Source organism: Pristiophorus japonicus, chromosome 2 (genome assembly GCF_044704955.1).
Source record: "Pristiophorus japonicus isolate sPriJap1 chromosome 2, sPriJap1.hap1, whole genome shotgun sequence".
NCBI lineage: Eukaryota > Metazoa > Chordata > Chondrichthyes > Pristiophoridae > Pristiophorus > Pristiophorus japonicus.
Window position 1 is genome coordinate 65,724,244 of NC_091978.1, and position 16,883 is coordinate 65,741,126.

The following is a 16,883-nucleotide window of genomic DNA, read 5'->3' on the forward strand; positions in this document are numbered from 1 at the left end:
ACAAATTTCTAGGCCAAAATGTTTACATTTTGCAGAGGGGCCTATAACAACAACAACTTGTATTTAACATAGTAACAACAACACCTTTAACATAGTAAAACGTCCCAAGACGCTTCACAAGAGCGTTGTCAAACAAAATTTGACACCGAGTCACATAAGGGGTTATTAGGACAGGTGACCAATAGCTTGCGCAAAGGTTTTAAGGAGCATCTTAAAGATGGTTGAGAGGTACTCGGGCAGAGAGGTTTAGGGACTGAATTCCAGAGCTTAGGGCCTCGGCAGCTAAAGGCACAGCCGTCAATGATTATTAACTCTTGTCAGCATCTGCTTGTTATCTTAAATCAGACTATTTTATTTTGTATCTTCTCCCTATATCATCAAATCAATTCCCATAATTTCTAAATTATCTTGAACCAAAAAGACCTTCCTCCTCTCTTCCCTATATTATATTTCTGAACATCTAAACCTCTGCATGACAGATTCACTTACATCTTCTGAGCCAATAATGTCACACTATCTTATTACTACATGTGTTTATGATTCAAGCAACTAAATTTAAATGCTTCAGGTTTAGTCACTTATTGTTGATGTGATTTTTAAGAAAACCGCAGGATTTCACCTTATATCAGTGCTGTATTTTAAAAGAAACATTGGCTCTGAATTTGCAGTCGGTATGACAGTGTACTCTGAGTATGCTGTCATACCACCTTTGAAATTGACCGCAACTTTGGGATTTAAATCCCGAACTTGCAACCTGTCAAGTTCTGAATAGACAGATGGTCCTCTGCGACTTTCAATTCCTTATTCAAATGATCTGCTGGCGCAAAGTTGGACTAATTGGCCACCTACTGCACATCAATTGTGCTGAAAATGTGTAATGCTGGTGCAAACAGGCGCAGGAGCCTGTTTGCGCAGCGTAAGGGGAGGGAGGATGAAAAAATTGTATAATAATGAAAAAGGAACACGTAAAAGAACCTACCAAGCCACTGTAAAGGCTCAGTTTGAGGGATGAGATAGTTTTAATCTTTTTTTAAATCTTGCAGTCTTCCAGTAAATAACTGTACTTACTCCAAAGTATTCCCTGTGCTTTTTTAAGCCAAGTAGTGTACTTGTCAAATAAATATAATTAGTATCACACCATTTAATTTACAAGTTGTAACTACATAATAATACAGGGGGCTTTCTATGTTTCTTGATTGGCTAGTGAAAGGAACACGCGCCATGTGATCCCAGGTACACTTACGCACAATGGGGGGCTCCTGGAATCTGTGGGCCACTATGCTGTGCACAACTCCGCAGCAAAACAATGCAACTTCTCGAAGGCGGGGGTTCCATTTAGTGTGCATACTCCTTAGCTACGCCGCCACCTGCAAATTCAGGGCCACTGTACTGAAGTTATGTTTTTCTGAATTTCACTAGGATAATTGTTCTCCTTTCAGAATAAAAAGATTACAATCAAAAATTTTGTTTTCTTTTTGAATTTAGCTTTTGAACAAATATTTTGTGTCGGTCTTCACTATAGAAGACACTAAAAACATTCCAATAATTTATAATCAAGGAGCTATTGGGGGGTGGGGAGGATTTAAAACAATCACTGTCACTAGAGATAAAGTACTAGGCGAACTAATGGGACTAAAGGTGGACAAGTTCCCTGGACCTGATGGCCTGCATCCTAGGATCTTAAAAGAAGTGGCTGCAGAGATAGTGGATGCATTCGTTGTAATCTACTAAAATTTCCTGGATTCTGGAGAGGTCCCAGCGGACTAGAAAACCGCAAATGTGATGCCCCTATTTAAGAAAGGAGGGCGACAGAAAATAGGAAATTATAGACCAGTTAGCCTAACATCTGTCATTGGGAAAATGCTGGAGTCCATCATTAAGGAAGTAGTAGCAGGACATTTAGAAAATCATAATGCAGTCAAGCAGAGTCAGCATGGTTTTTCATGAAAGGGAAATGGTGTTTGACAAATATGCTGGAGCCTTTTGAGGATGTAATAAGCAGAGTGGATAAGAGGGAAACCAGTGGATGTGGTATATTTGGATTTCCAGTAGGCATTCGATAATGTGCCACATAAAAGGATACTGCACAAGATAAGAGCTCACAGGGTTGGGAGTAATATATTAGCGTGGATAAAGGATTGGCTAACTAACAGAAAACAAGAGAGTCGGAATAAATGGGTCATTTTCAGGTTGGCAAACTAACTAGTGAGGTGCCACAGGGATCAGTGCTGGGGCCTCAACTATTTACAATTTATATTAATGACTTGGAAGAAGGGGCCGAGTGTAACATAGCCAAATTTGCTGATGATACAAAGATCGATAGGAAAGCAAGTTGTGAGGATGATGCAAAAAATCTACAAAGGGATATAGAGTAGGCAAGAATTTGGGAGATGGACTCTAATGATAGAAAATGGTAGGAAAAATAAAAAAGCAAATTATTATTTAAATGGGAAGAGATTACAAAATGCTGCAGTACAGAGGGAGTTCTTATACATGAAACACAAAAAGTTAGTATGCAGGTACAGCAAGTAATCAGGAAGGCAAATGGAATGTTGGCCTTTATTGCAAGGGGAAGGAGTATAAAAGTAGGGAAGTCCTGCTCCAGCTGTCCAGGGCGTTGGTAAGACCACACCTGGAGTACTGTGTAGAGTTTCAGTCTCCTTATTTAAGGAAGGATATACTTGCATTGGAGGCAGTTCAGAGAAGGTTCATGAGGTTGATTCCTGAGATGAAGGGGTTGTCATATGAAGAAAGGTTGAGCAGGTTGGGGCAACTCCTTGAGGTTTACAAGAATGAGAGGTGATCTTACTGAAACATAAAAGATTCTGAGGGGGCTGACAGGGTAGATGCAGAGAGGATGTTTCCCCTCATGGGGGAATCTAGAACTAGGGGGCATAGTTTCAGAATAAGGAGTTGCCCATTTAAAACAGAAATGAGGAGGAATTTCTTCTCTGAGAGATGTGACTCTTTGGAATTCTCTACCCTATGGAACTGTGGAGGCTGGGACTTTAAATACATTTAAGGTGGAGATAGACAGATTTTTGAATGAGAAGGGAGGCGAGGGTTATGAGGAGCGGGCGGGGAAGTGGAGTTGAGGCCAGGATCAAATCAGCCTTGAGCTTATTGAATGGCGGAGCAGGCTCGAGGAGCCAAAAGGCCTACCCCTACTCCTATTTCTTATGTTCTTATGCACTAAATCTATCTCAATTTTTCTACAGCCTGTTTTAACTATATTGCAGTATTGAAGATTTTATATTGTAGTGCACAATTGTGCATCAAAACATATTTGAGTCTGCACAGAATGTTTCAAGTATAGTTTACATCTGTTTAAAAGCAGGGGCTTTCCCTTTGATAGTTTTCAGCACATTTTTCATTCAAATGTTTTATCACGAAACATTAGATTAATGCTTATGGTTCTTTAAAAAAAATTAATATGACTATTTATTTAGGGGGAATAATCCTTTATGCCAGGATATGATGAAGCGTATATTCTTTGGTGAATAATTATTTCAGCATTTATCATCGAGGAAATGTCCTCTCTTCATTCAAAACCCTTGATTATATTTGATGTGATTCTCTTGTAGGTCCACAGACACACAGCTTTGGCAGCCAATACGCAGTCCCAGCCAAATGTGCACACCAGCACCTTGGCTCGTGCAAAGAGTGAAATTCTGCGAGTCATTGAGATACTGGTCGAAAAGATGCCCACAGATGTAGTGGACCTTCTAGTAGAGGTAAGTGGAGAAACGAGAATGTTTGATGGAAGCTAGTTACAAGGGTAACAGGATACATTATCATGAATCTGACAATTTAAATACATTCAAGGTGCACGTAGTTGCTCTTTTGGAGAGAAAAATGAATTGAGTGATGTCATGAGTAGGTGAGGTTGATCGATTAAGAAAAAGTGCAAACCTGTTGGGCTTAATGGTCTATTCCTGTCCCTAAAAATTCTTAGTTCTTAAGCTTATATACTCCTTCTTCTGAGTGTTTTTTTTCAATTAGTTCTTTTGACTTAGTCTTATCTCGTGTCACAGTTTTCCTTCAGACAGGGGGATAGGCTGACTTCAATCACAGATTTCTCTGCAGGGACCATACAATTGCAATGCACGGTGTCCTTAACCTGAGGAGGTGAGATTAGACTAGGCATCCCTGCTGTCATAGGAGTTTGTTGTGTGAGAAAGAGAACAGTCTCCCTCAGTAACATTTTAGTCCAGGTGCCTAAACATAAGTAGGCTTTACTACTGATTCACTGGATTCTTTTTGCTTGCAGCCTATTTGGGGACCAAAATGATAACGTTTTTAACAATGTTAAAAAAAATCATGCATTTTCTCCAATGGGATGCAACTATATTTTGAAAAAATGCTCAATGATAATTAGTCATTGATTGTCACTTCTTCTGGATGAAAACTGCTGTATCATTCTGATTTTATATAAATATTACAACCCCCAATAACAATACCACCCTTTAGTTTAGTTCTGATGTAAGTAACAAAATCACTTTCCATTTAGTATTTTATGTATTCCACAGTCGCCCAGCTGGGTGGGACTGCATTCACCTGGTTCCATTGTTATCTGTCCAGACGTGGTCAGTGAATCACCTGCGGTGGCTTCCCTTCCTGCTCTCACACTATTAACTCTGGTGTCCCCCAAGGATCTATCCTTGGCCCCCATCCTATTTCTCATTTACATTCTGCCCCTCGGCGACATCATCCGAAAACACTGCGTCAGTTTCCACATGTACACTGACGACATCCCCCTCCCTGGCATCTGTTTGAGGCTGCAACCTTGTTGTCGCGTTTGACCTGGAGATAAGCTTGACCACATATCTGCGGCACCACTAAGAACGCCTATTTCCACCTGTGTAACATTGTCCGCTCTGCCCCTGCCCCAACTCATCTGCTGCTGAAACCCTCATCCATGCCTTTGTTACCTCTAGACTGGACAATGCCAACACTCTCCTGGCCAGTTTCCTTTTGTGTATGCAATAACTCAATAGACTGAATACTGTAAACTCCGAACAGGTACAAACCTGACTCTACTTTATTAGGGCCCAAAGTGATTACATTACAAGATGGCTTGCCTTTTATACCTGGGCCGCACACATGTACATACAGCCCAATGACCTCTGACAGTGGCGTCACCTGGTGGCTAGTAAACCCAAGCATACATACATGACAATATCCCCCTTTAAGATATTAATAACGGTCTTTTTACAAATTGAGACGGTCTGGTGCTTTCCGTACCCGAGTTGAACGTCTCAGTTCAACTCCAGCTTTGGGCGAGCATTCTGAGTCTGTTATGACTGGGGGCTGGGTAGCCGATCTGATGGGAGTGGCAATGACCATGTCAAGGATTGAAAGTCCAGATTCATTGATGACAGCGGAGTCCTCTGATGACCGAGGGTAGATTGGTTGGTCACTGATTGTGTCTTCCTCAGACTGTTCCGGTTCCTCCGTGTGCCGCAGCTTTATCTGAACGACATGTTTCCTGCATGCCTGCCCATTCTTGAGCTCAACGATAAACACTCTGTTACCCTCCTTGGCCGTTACAGTACCGGCGATCCATTTGGGACCTTGACCATAATTCAGTACATACACAGGATCATTGATAGAAATGTCGCATGACACAGTAGCGCGATCATGATTCCACTGCTGACTTTGACGTCTGTATTCAACATGATCATTCAAATCAGGGTGGACAAGAGAAAACCTGGCCTTGAGACCTCTCCATCAATAGTTCAGCAGGGGGGACCCCGGTAAGCGTGTGGGGTCTTGTCCTGTAACTAAGCAATATGCATGATAAGCGAGTCTGCAGTGAACCTTGAGTTACATGTTTCATACTCTGCTTGATGGTTTGGACAGCAGGCTCTGCTTGTCCATTGGATGCGGGTTTGAATGGTGCTAACCTCACATGTTTGATACCATTGAGTTTCATGAACTCTTGAAACTCCATACCGGTGAAGCAAGATCCATTGTCGTTTACAACGATGACAGGCATACCATGGGTAGCAAACATGACACGAAGGCTCTCAATGGTAGCTGTGGGTGTGCTGGATGATATGGTTGTACACTCTATCCATTTGGAATAAGCATCCACCACAACTAAGAACATCTTTCCCAGGAAGGGACCTACAAAGTTGATGTGGATCCTGGACCATGGTTTAGATGGCCACGACCACAGATTCCGTTGCTGTTTTACTAAGCTGCATGCAAGTGTTGCACTGATGCACACATGATTCCAGATCACAGTCAATTCCAGGCCACCATACATGAGACCTGGCAATGGCTTTCATCATGATAATACCGGGATGAGTGCTATGTAGATCATGTACAAATTTCTCTCTGACTTTCTTAGGCATTACACCACGATTACCCCACAGTAAACAATCTGACTGAATGGATATTTCGTCTTTGCGACGGTTATAAGGTTTGGTCTCATCACCCATTTGCTTGGGTATGGCAGACCAATCACCTCTAAGGACGCAACGTTTCATAACCGATAATATTGGGTCCTGGCTGATCCAGGTCTTAACTTGTTGGGCCGTGACAGGGGTTCCTTCACTTTCAAAAGCATCCATGACTAACAGTAGGTCTGCCGGTTGTTGCGTTTCCACCTCCGGTGTGGGCACAATTCTCAGTGCCAGGTCTATGGCAAATGACATAATCATAGGCAGATAATGTCAGCGCCCATCTCTGGATGCGGGTCGATGCATTAGTGTTGATACCTTTGTTTTCCGAAAACAATGAAATGAGTGGCTTGTGATCTGTTTCCAATTCAAACCGAAGACCAAACAGGTACTGATGCATCTTTTTAACCCCATACACACAGGTTACTGCTTCTTTCTCTACTGTGCTTTGGGCTCTTTCTGCCTTTGACAAACTTTTAGAAGCATACGCAACAGGTTATAATTTGCCCGTCTCATTAGCTTGTTGGAGCACGCAACCAACTCCATATGACGAAGCATCACAGGCCAATACTAGATGCTTACACGGATCATAATGTACCAACAGCTTGTTAGAGCAAAGCAGATTAGTAGCTTTCTCAAAAGCTCTATCTTGAAACGCACCCCAAACCCTGTTGTCGCCTTTTCTTAGCAGCATGTGCAGTGGCTCTAATAAGGTGCTCAATCTAGGTAGGAAATTATCGAAGTAGTTGAGTAGACCAAGGAACGAACACAGCTCCGTCACATTCTGAGGCTTGGGTGCATTTTTGATGGCCTTGGTTTTCGAGTCCGTAGGCCTGATACCGTCGGCAGCAATTTTCCTCCCCAGGAATTCGACTTCCGGTGCCATGAAGACGCACTTCGAGCGTTTCAGTCTGAGTCCCACTTTGTCCAGACGATGTAGAACCTCTTCCAGGTTGTTCAGTTGTTCGGCGGAGTCACGACCTGTCCAGTATGTCATCTTGGAACATGACGGTTCTAGGGACGGACTTCAGTAGACTCTCCATGTTCCTCTGAAATATGGCTGCAGCCGAGCGAATTCCAAAAGGGCACCTGTTGTAGATAAACAGTCCTTTATGAGTGTTGATGCACGTAAGTTTCTTCGACGTGTTGACCAGCTCCTGTGTCATGTAGGCCGATGTCAGATCCAGTTTTGTGAACGACTTCCCCCCCCCCCCACCCAGCTAGCGTTGCAAACAGGTCATCAGCCTTCGGTAACGGGTATTGATCCTGTTTCGAAACTCGGTTGATCAAGTCTTGACAGTGCCATCACTTTTCAACACGGGAACAATGGGGCTAGTCCATTCGTTAAATTTGACTGGCTATATGATCCCTTCACGCTGGAGCCTGTCCAGTTCGATTTCGACCTTCTCCCTCAACATGTACGGAACTGCCCGAGCTTTATGATGAACGGGTCTTGCATCCGAGTCCACATGGATCTGCACCTTGGCTCCCGTGAAATTGCCAATGACAGGTTCAAACAGCGAGGGGAACTTGCTCAGCACTTGAGCACACGGAGTATCCTCCGACGACGACAACGCTTTGATCTCGTTCCAGTTCCATTTGACTTTTTCTAACCAGTTCCTGCCGAACAGCATTGGACCATTGCCTGGAACAATCCATAGCAGTAAATCGTGAACCACACCATCATACGACACCTTGATTACTGCACTGCCAGTCATCGTTATGAGTTCTTTAGTGTACGTACGCAACTTGGCATTGACTGGCCTCAGCTTAGGCCTCACAGCCTTATTATCCCACAGCCTGTCGAATGTTCTCTGGCTCATTATTGATTGACTCGCACCCGTGTCCAATTCCATCAACACCGGCACACCATTAAGTTTTACATTAATCATTATCGTTTGGTTCTTTGTTGGGAACGAATACAGTAAATACACTTCCTCCTCTGGTATCTCAGTTTGCATATCCGGATCCATGCTAGACTGGTCATCATCCTCCATGTGGTGTGTTGCAGCACTCTTGCTCAGTTGCGGACACATGCATTGGAGATGCCCCACTTTTGAACAGCCTTTACAAATATGCTGTTTAAACCGACACTGATGATGCCGATGATTTCCTCCACAACGCCAATACGGTGATATCGGATCATTCCCATTTGCGGACTTTGAGGAGTCACAGGTTTCGCATATGCAGTCGGATAGGCCCTGCCATATGCAGCTCTGCCAAACGACGATACTATCTCGTTTACAGTACTTGCCGAGTTCCGATTTTTCAATGATATCTGCTTTAAGCTTTTGTCCGTCATCATGCATGATTGGGCAATCGTGATGGCCTTGCTCAAATCCAGCATCTCCGCCGCCAGTAGTTTACGCAGGATCACCTCGTGGTTGATGCCGATTACAAGGAAGTCCCGCAACATGTCTGCCAGCACAGTTTCGAACTTACACAGTCCAGCTAGACGACTTAGGTCGGCAACAAATTCCGATACATCCTGGCCCTCAGAATGAACGTGCGTATAGAATCGATATCTTGAGATGATGACGCCTTCATCTAGTTTGAGATGGTCACGTACCAGAGCACACACTGTTTCATAGTCCTTGTCCGTTGGAATTTAGGACGAAAGGAGATTCTTTGAGTCCATAGATTTTCGGACTGCAAGCCGTGAGGAGGACCGCCCGGCGCCGAACTGCATCTGCCTCTTCCTCCATTTTGTTGGCCACGAAGTACTGGTTCAACCGGGCTACAAAGTCTGCCCAATCTTCTCCCTCCACGAATCACTCCAGAATTCCAATTGTGCTCATTTTTGCATGCAAAGGTTCTTGTTACCTCGTCGCCAAATGTTGTGTATGCAATAACTCAATAGACTGAATACTGTAAACTCTGAACAGGTACAAACCTGGCTCTACTTTATTAGGACCCAAAGTGATTACATTACAAGATGTCTGGTCTTTTATACCTGGGCCGCACACACGTGCGCACAGCCCAATGACCTCCAACAGTGGCGCCACCTGGTGGCATACATACAATACACTTCCCAATGTCCACACAATCATGGAGGCTAGCAAAATAAATGATGCAAGTTATGCTGTGGTCCATAATACATAGAGTTACATAAAGGCTACAGTACAGAAACAGGCCATTTGGCCCAACTGGTCTATGTCAGCATTTATGCTCCATATGAGCCTCCTCCCCCCCCACCCCCCTCTCCGCCTTCGTCTAACCCTATCAGCATAACCGTCTATTCCTTTCACCCTCATGCGCTTATCTAGTTTTCCCTTAAATGTATCTATGCTATTCACCTGAACTACTCCATGTGGTAGCAAGTTCCACATTCTTACCATTCTTTGAATAAAGTTTCTCCTGAATTCACTATTGGATTTATTAGTAACTATCTTATATTTATGATTTCTAGTTCTGGACCCCCCACAATGGAAACATTTTCTGGATGTCTACCCTGTCAAACTCTTTCATAATTGTAATGACCTCTATCAGGTTACCACTCAGCCTTCTTTTCCAGAGAAAAGCACCGTGTTCAACCTTTCCTAATAAGTATATCCTCTCATTTCTGGTATCAGCCTTGTGAATCTTTTTTGCTCCTTTTCCAGTGCCTCTATATCCTTTTTATAATATGGAGACCAGAACTGTGGTCGAACCAAGATTCAATACAAATCTAACATAAATTATCTGCTTTTCAAATCTATCCCTCTAGAAATGAACCCTAGTGCTTGCTTGGTTTATATTTTTAGGACCTTTTTAACCTGTGTCATTATTTTTCGTGATTTGTGTCTCTATCCCCCTAGATCCCTTCTACCCGATTTAGACTTCTATTTTTCTGTTATCTATATTAATGACTTGGATGAAGGGACCGAGTGTAATGTAGCCAAGTTTGCTGCTGATACAAAGATGGGTGGGAAAGCAAATTCTGAGGTGGACACAAAAAATCTGCAAAGGGATATAGACAGGCTAAGTGAGTGAGCAAAAATTTGGGAAAATGGCAGAAAAAATAGAAAAGCAAATTATAATTTAAATGGAGGAAAATTGCCAAGTGCTGCAGTACAGAGACCTGGGGTCCTTGTGCATGAAACACAAAAAGTTAGTATGCAGGTATAGCAAGTAATCAGGAAGGCAAATGGAATATTGGCCTTTATTGCAAGGGGGATAGAGTATAAAAGCAGAGAAGTCCTGCTGCAACTGTACAGGGTATTGGTGAGGCCACACCTAGAGTACTGCGTACAGTTTTGGTCTCCATATTTAAGGAAGGATATACTTGCATTGGAGGCTGTTCGGAGAAGGTTCACGAGGTTGATTCCGGTGATGAGGGGGTTGACTTATGAAGATAGGTTGAGTAGGTTGGGCCTATACACAGTGAAGTTCAGAAGAATGAGAGGTGATCTTATCGAAACATATAAGCTAATGAGGGGGCTCGACAAGGTGGATGCAGAGAGGATATTTCCACATAGGAGAAACTAAAACTAGGGGGCATAGTCTCAGAATAAGGGGCTGCCCATTTAAAACTGAGATGGGGAGGAATTTCTTCTCTGAAGATTATAAATCTGTGGAATTCTCTGCCCCAGAGAGCTGTGGAGGCTGGGTCATTGAATATATTTAAGGTGGAGATAGACAGATCTTTGAGCGATAAGGGAGTAAAGGGTTATGGGGAGCAGGCAAGGAAGTGGAGCTGAGTCCATGATCAGATCAGCCATGATCTTATTGAATGGCGGAGCAGGCTCGAGGGGCCAAATAGCCTACTCCTGCTCCTATTTCTTATGTTCTTATTCAAGCAATATGTGGCCTCCTTATTCTTCCTAAAGGCACCACCTCATACTTAACGATATTGACTTTAATTTACCAGTTACACGCCCATTCTGCAAGTACATTAATGTCTTGTATCTTTGTATATAAATAAAAAAGGCATGCAAGCAGCTCGAGTACCAAACCGAAAGGGTGGAGGAGGAATTTGTATTTCATTTTTTTCAAACTAGTGTGGTATTGGTCATGATGGTCTGGCATCTGGAGCATGCTTTGATGTTTAGTTACCCAAAATAAAGACATTGAATAATTGCATATTTCCCAGCAATATCACTAAACATACCTCAAGTTGTCTTTTGTGGGTTTGAATTATTTCACGAATGTTTTGATATGAACGCTTCAGCTACTGATAAAGCCTGAGCTTGAGTTATATTTTGAACCACAGTTATCACTTTGTGCAGTCTGACTATATGTGGTGTGCACATTTTTCCAGTCTGCATTAGAATTTTCGTATTGCAAATTGATTGGCTGTTTGTCCTGTGACAAAATTTCTCATTTTCTTTCTTCTGAATTCTTTCAAAACACACTGGTGACACATTCATTTTTTTCTCAATAACAACTTGCATTTACATAGCGCCTTTAATTTAAATAGCATTCTAAGGAATTTCACAGACGTTGAGCCAAGAAGAGAGCGATTGGGATAGGTGACCTAAACTTTGGGCAAAGAGGTGAGTTTTAAGAATGTTTCTTAAAGAGAAGTAGAGAGATAGGGAGGTTTAAGAAGGGATGCACAAGAAGCCAGAGTCAAAGAAACAGAGTGTTTGGGGGAAATGGAGCTGGAGGAGATTCCAGACATAGGGTGAGGTGAGGCTACGGAATGATTTTAAAGATAAAGGTGAGGATTTTAAATCTGAGGCATTGGGAGAGGAGGAGCGACGTAGGTCAACAAGGACATGGCTGATGGGTGAGCAGAACTTCTGCAACAGAATATTGGACAAGGAGTTTTCAAATGGTGGAGGTTAGGAGACCAACAAGGAGAGAGTTGGATAGTTGAGTTTGGAGATGACAAAGACATGTTTAAGAGTTTCAGGAATAAAGGGGAGGTGAGGTGAGACTATTCAGTCTTAATGATGGAGATGTTATGGGATCTACAGCTGAACTCAGTGTTGAACAGGACTCTGAAGGTGCCGACTATTTTGGATCCATGTCCATGGAGGGGTCAAGAGAGGTGTTGGTGGAGATGTAGAGCTGAGTTTCCTCTGCCCTCGTGGAATGAGCGAGCGGCAAACCAGTCTCACCCACCCTTTACCTCAATGACTGCCTTCCCACCTGTGATGGATTGTGGTTCTTATATTGGACTGTTCAGTCACGTAAGAACTCATTTTTAGAGTGGAAGCAAGTCTGCCTCGATTCGAGGGACTGCCTATGATGATGATGAGAGCTGAGTGTGCTTTGTGTGTATATAAAAGGTAATCATTGCTTGAGCATATTGTTGCCAAGTGGCAGTATGTACATGTTGAAGAGGAGTGACCAAGGATAGATCCCTTTTCAGTCAATGAATACACTGAACCTGAGGCAAAACATTGAGAGATAATTTTTAGAATTTTTCCTGATTGATAATGGCTGGTATGTGATTGTCGGAGAGAGCATTTGAGAGTGTGCTAATGTGTGTGACCTGCTCCTGTATGTCAGATCTCCTCTCCCCTGGTGTGCTCCTAGCCTTTACTTAGCTGGTAGGCCACCGAACCTGTTCCCCAACATGGCCTGCAAGATTCCACAACATTATCCTCAAGTCAGTTTTAAGCAAGGAAGGCACTTTAAGTACTATATTTAAGCATGGAACTTTTAAACAGGTATCATCATCATCATAGGCAGTCCCTTGGAATCGAGGAAGACTTGTTTCCACTCTAAAAATGCGTCCTTAGGTGGCTGAACAGTCCAATATGAGAACCACAGTCCCAGTCACAGATGTGACAGATAGTCATTGAGGGAAAGGGTGGGTGGGACTGGTTTGCTGCACGCTCTTTCTGCTGCCTGCGCTTGATTTCTGCATGCTCTTGGCGATGAGACTTGAGGTGCTCAGTGCCCTCCCGGATGCACTTCCTCCACTTGGGGTGGTCTTTGGGCAGGGACTCCCCCACTGTCGGCAACAAGCAGGTATAGAGACAGATGTTTCACACACACAACTTGGTTTTGGGTCAAGGCTCAAGAACTTGGGGATGGCCGGGGTGACTAATGCCCAGGGACTGGCTGAAGCAGGCCGATACACATTCTCCTGGACCTATCTCTCTTTCCATCTCCAACACTCCCAGACATTGTACCAATCTTTAATGTTCCCAGACTTCAGTTAAAATTCTGTACCATGTAATAAAAATAGAATTTTACTTGTTCAATCACTGAACATCTATTAACGACCAGCAATATTTTCTACAAATCAGATGGTGTGTAACTTGGAGGGAAACTTGGAACTAATGGTGTACCAACAACTTCGCTGCTTTTCTGCTTCTCGGTGGTCACTGGGGATGGAGGTGGTGCATTGCATCCTGTAAATCGTGCATATGGAAACCCCAGTGCGCCTGTGATGAAAGGGGCTAGATATTGAGTCTAGTGACAGACACTAATCAAGTGAACGACTCTCTCCTGGATGGTGTGAAACTTCTTAATTGTTATTGTGGCTGCACCCATCCAAATTCCATCACATTCCCAATTTGAGCCTTGTAGATGGTGGAGAGAATATGAAAACACACATTTGAAGAGCTAAAGGACTATTGGATAAGGAAAATAATAACATATCTGAAGAGTTTGTTTTTATTGTTGAACCAGTGACATCCTTATTTACTATTCCAGGTTATGGACATCATCATGTATTGCCTAGAAGGATCCTTGGTCAAGAAAAAGGGACTTCAAGAATGTTTCCCATCAATTTGTCGGTGAGTGGATTAGGGGTACATTTGCACTGCAAGATTAGCTTTCACATAACGCTAAACCTCTGAGCTAAAGCCTTGCTGGACACCGAAGCAAAGTGGTGAGACTCCCTCTTATAGATTGGGCCCTACGCCTGGACTTAGACTGAATTTACACTATAGCTGTTGCATTAGTGCTTGGCAGTTGGGAGAATGAGGATTTAAATGATTTTTCTCTGGAATACATATATTAAGACAAAGTGGAATGATGCAGCTTATCAGATAATGAACATTTACGCCCCCCCCCCCACCCCCCCCCACCAAAATATGATTTCTGGTATTACGAAAGTTGCAGAATGTAGATATCAGTTATCACTAGTGAATGTAGTCCATGTTGAATAATGCATAATTTTCCACAGTGTTATGAGACTGTAGCATAGGATCCTGATATTTTTATAACCACGAGAATGCGATATTTGAGTGCTTAATTCAGTTGAATGGTGTTGTCCAAAAGCTAAATATTACAGCAACATTATTAATGATTTTATTTTATAGACAATATATCTTAAATAAAACAAACAATTTTTGCATCGGAGTTTTCTCAGTTGAGCATCATGGGATAGACTTTTCAATTTTAACGTTGATGGTAATCTTACTTTAAATGGGTTAGCGTCGGTGCTAAAATTGGAAAATCTAGGTGGGTGGGCTTACAGCTTGTGACAGAAGAGCCACCTCAATGTACTTAGATGCAAGTAATCTTTACATGACAAGAGAAATTAACTAAGAAATAGCTTTTACAGAGAAGTAGCATTAGTAGTTATATATATATTTTTTTAAGAACATCATCAATAGTTTTGTTTCCAAGAAATCATGCCGATAAATGGTCGAATAGATGTGTTAAATTTCAGGAGTTTTCCACCCATATGAAAAAGGCAGCAGACTGCGCGTTTAACACATTTTGTACCAGTCACAACTTCAAAAAAAGTTTTCGCTTTTCAACTATATAAAGTTTGTGTTACTCGGCCAACTGCCGAAGTATCTTCTGAAATGGTACTGCGTCAGTAGCATTGTCTGAAAAATGAGATAGGGGGGGCTGAAATTGCCCTTTTCCTTAAGGCCTCTTAACACCGGAAAGTGGCTGCCACGCCGTGCAGTGCAATGATCACCGACTCGTGTAATGGCCGCCATTATCAAAATTCCGCTCCCGTGTTATCCCGGTAATGCCCCGCTCTCGTTACCCCCCTCCCACTGCTCCGCTGCTGCTGATCCGTGTTAAGTACGTCATCACAGTGCGCACCGCCGATCTACCCCCCTGACGGCGAAATTCCGCTGTGAAAATGTTCGGCCCGCCCGGCAGTGCTAAAACAAGCTTTTTTGCGGTGGTCCAGTGAGGCTGAGGCCTTCTGCAATGGCGATATGGTTTCCCTTAAAGGGGAGGACCTGCTTCCACTGCCGCCATGTTTTATTTTTGTCGACCGACTGTCATGTCGTGCCGACAGTTATGCCCCCGGGTTTGGCCGGGCCGCCAACAGGCAGCCTGGCACCCCTTCTTGGGTGCCAAGCCAGTGGTCCGGCTGAAACCCTCCCTGGTGGCCCAGTGGACTGAAGTTTAAAGATCGCGCAAGCTCTCCCCTTTAAGTGAAGCGAGAGTCGTGGTGAAGCGGCAGCCACTTAGCACGGCCCCCAACTTCCACCTCTCTAGTGTTGCCATCGCCGCATATCCGCCCCCATTAAGAGCGACTTCGGATCTGAGTGGAAAAAAAAGCAAACAGCAGAATTTCGCTCGAGGCAACCTCAACCAGCGTGGTGGTAAAAACACTCAAAACGGGTTGCTTGCACCACATTTCGGCCCCTTAGTTTGGAAGATGATCCCTGCATTATATAGTATTTTTAATACCCTATTTACTGGAATGGTTCATCAGCTCCTGAGCAAGTGCTTGGCAGGTTTAACAAATATCTGCCACTGATTATCTTACATGATTGTCCTAGAGCCAAAAAAAATTGACGTAGAAAACGTTGACAGTGTTATTGATACAAAATGCCAAATAATAATTTTCTCAATTGTTACATGAAAAAACGTGCACATTAACCAAAAACTATCCATGTATATTTGGAATAATACCTTAGTTTTTTGATTTGGAATTTTTAAAAGCAGAGGTGAGTGACCTCAAAGCACACTGCCGCTGTTGCTGGATTGCTGCTATAACGTGCCAGTAGATTTCAGTCCTTTTGTTATTCTCTGTGGATTTCAGGTTCTACATGGTAAGCTACTGTGAGCGGAGTAACAGAATAGCAGTCGGAGCTCGACATGGCTCAATGGCTTTATACGACATCCGCACAGGAAAATGCCAGGTAAATAAATCATTGTGACTTCCTCTCCATAAACTCTCAAAGTGATTGAAGAGAGAGACTTGCACGGCAGTCTTTGACTTGGCATGGTAAGGTAACGTTATGGATAAGGCAAACTAATCAATAATTTAATGAAGGACTTGACTGTATAGAGACCCCTCCTCCCTCCCCATGTTGCCATTCACTGTAACCAAAGTGGTTACCATTGATGGGGTTAATGGCAAAAATGTATACTGCAGGAAGACTGTGAGCTAAATTGGGTGACACTTTGAGTTGGCATTAATGCTATTTATCCCTTGATTATTGGTAATCAGCTCTTTTGTTACTGATCAATGACATATTTGATAAACCTTGAGAAATTGTAGTGCTTTTTCGACTATTGGTGACAATTAGCAAGTTGGGGAAATTCATGATGGTACAGTGTGGTTTTATTGCTGATAATTGTTGGGTTGTGGAAAATCATGGCACTGCAGTGTTC

General features: G+C 43.0%; 1 protein-coding gene across 6 annotated transcripts in view; it reads left to right on the plus strand.

The window, feature by feature from the left end:
- LOC139239069 (WD repeat-containing protein 7) overlaps nt 1-16,883 on the plus strand; it is a 1,036,818-nt gene that overhangs the window by 868,760 nt on the left and 151,175 nt on the right. For all 6 annotated transcript variants that reach the window (XM_070867593.1, XM_070867585.1, XM_070867609.1 and 3 more), the window contains 3 exons: nt 3,585-3,734; nt 14,001-14,083; nt 16,309-16,408. In XM_070867593.1, the coding sequence (XP_070723694.1) occupies nt 3,585-3,734; nt 14,001-14,083; nt 16,309-16,408 (333 nt within the window). The remainder of the gene's footprint in view (nt 1-3,584; nt 3,735-14,000; nt 14,084-16,308; nt 16,409-16,883) is intronic.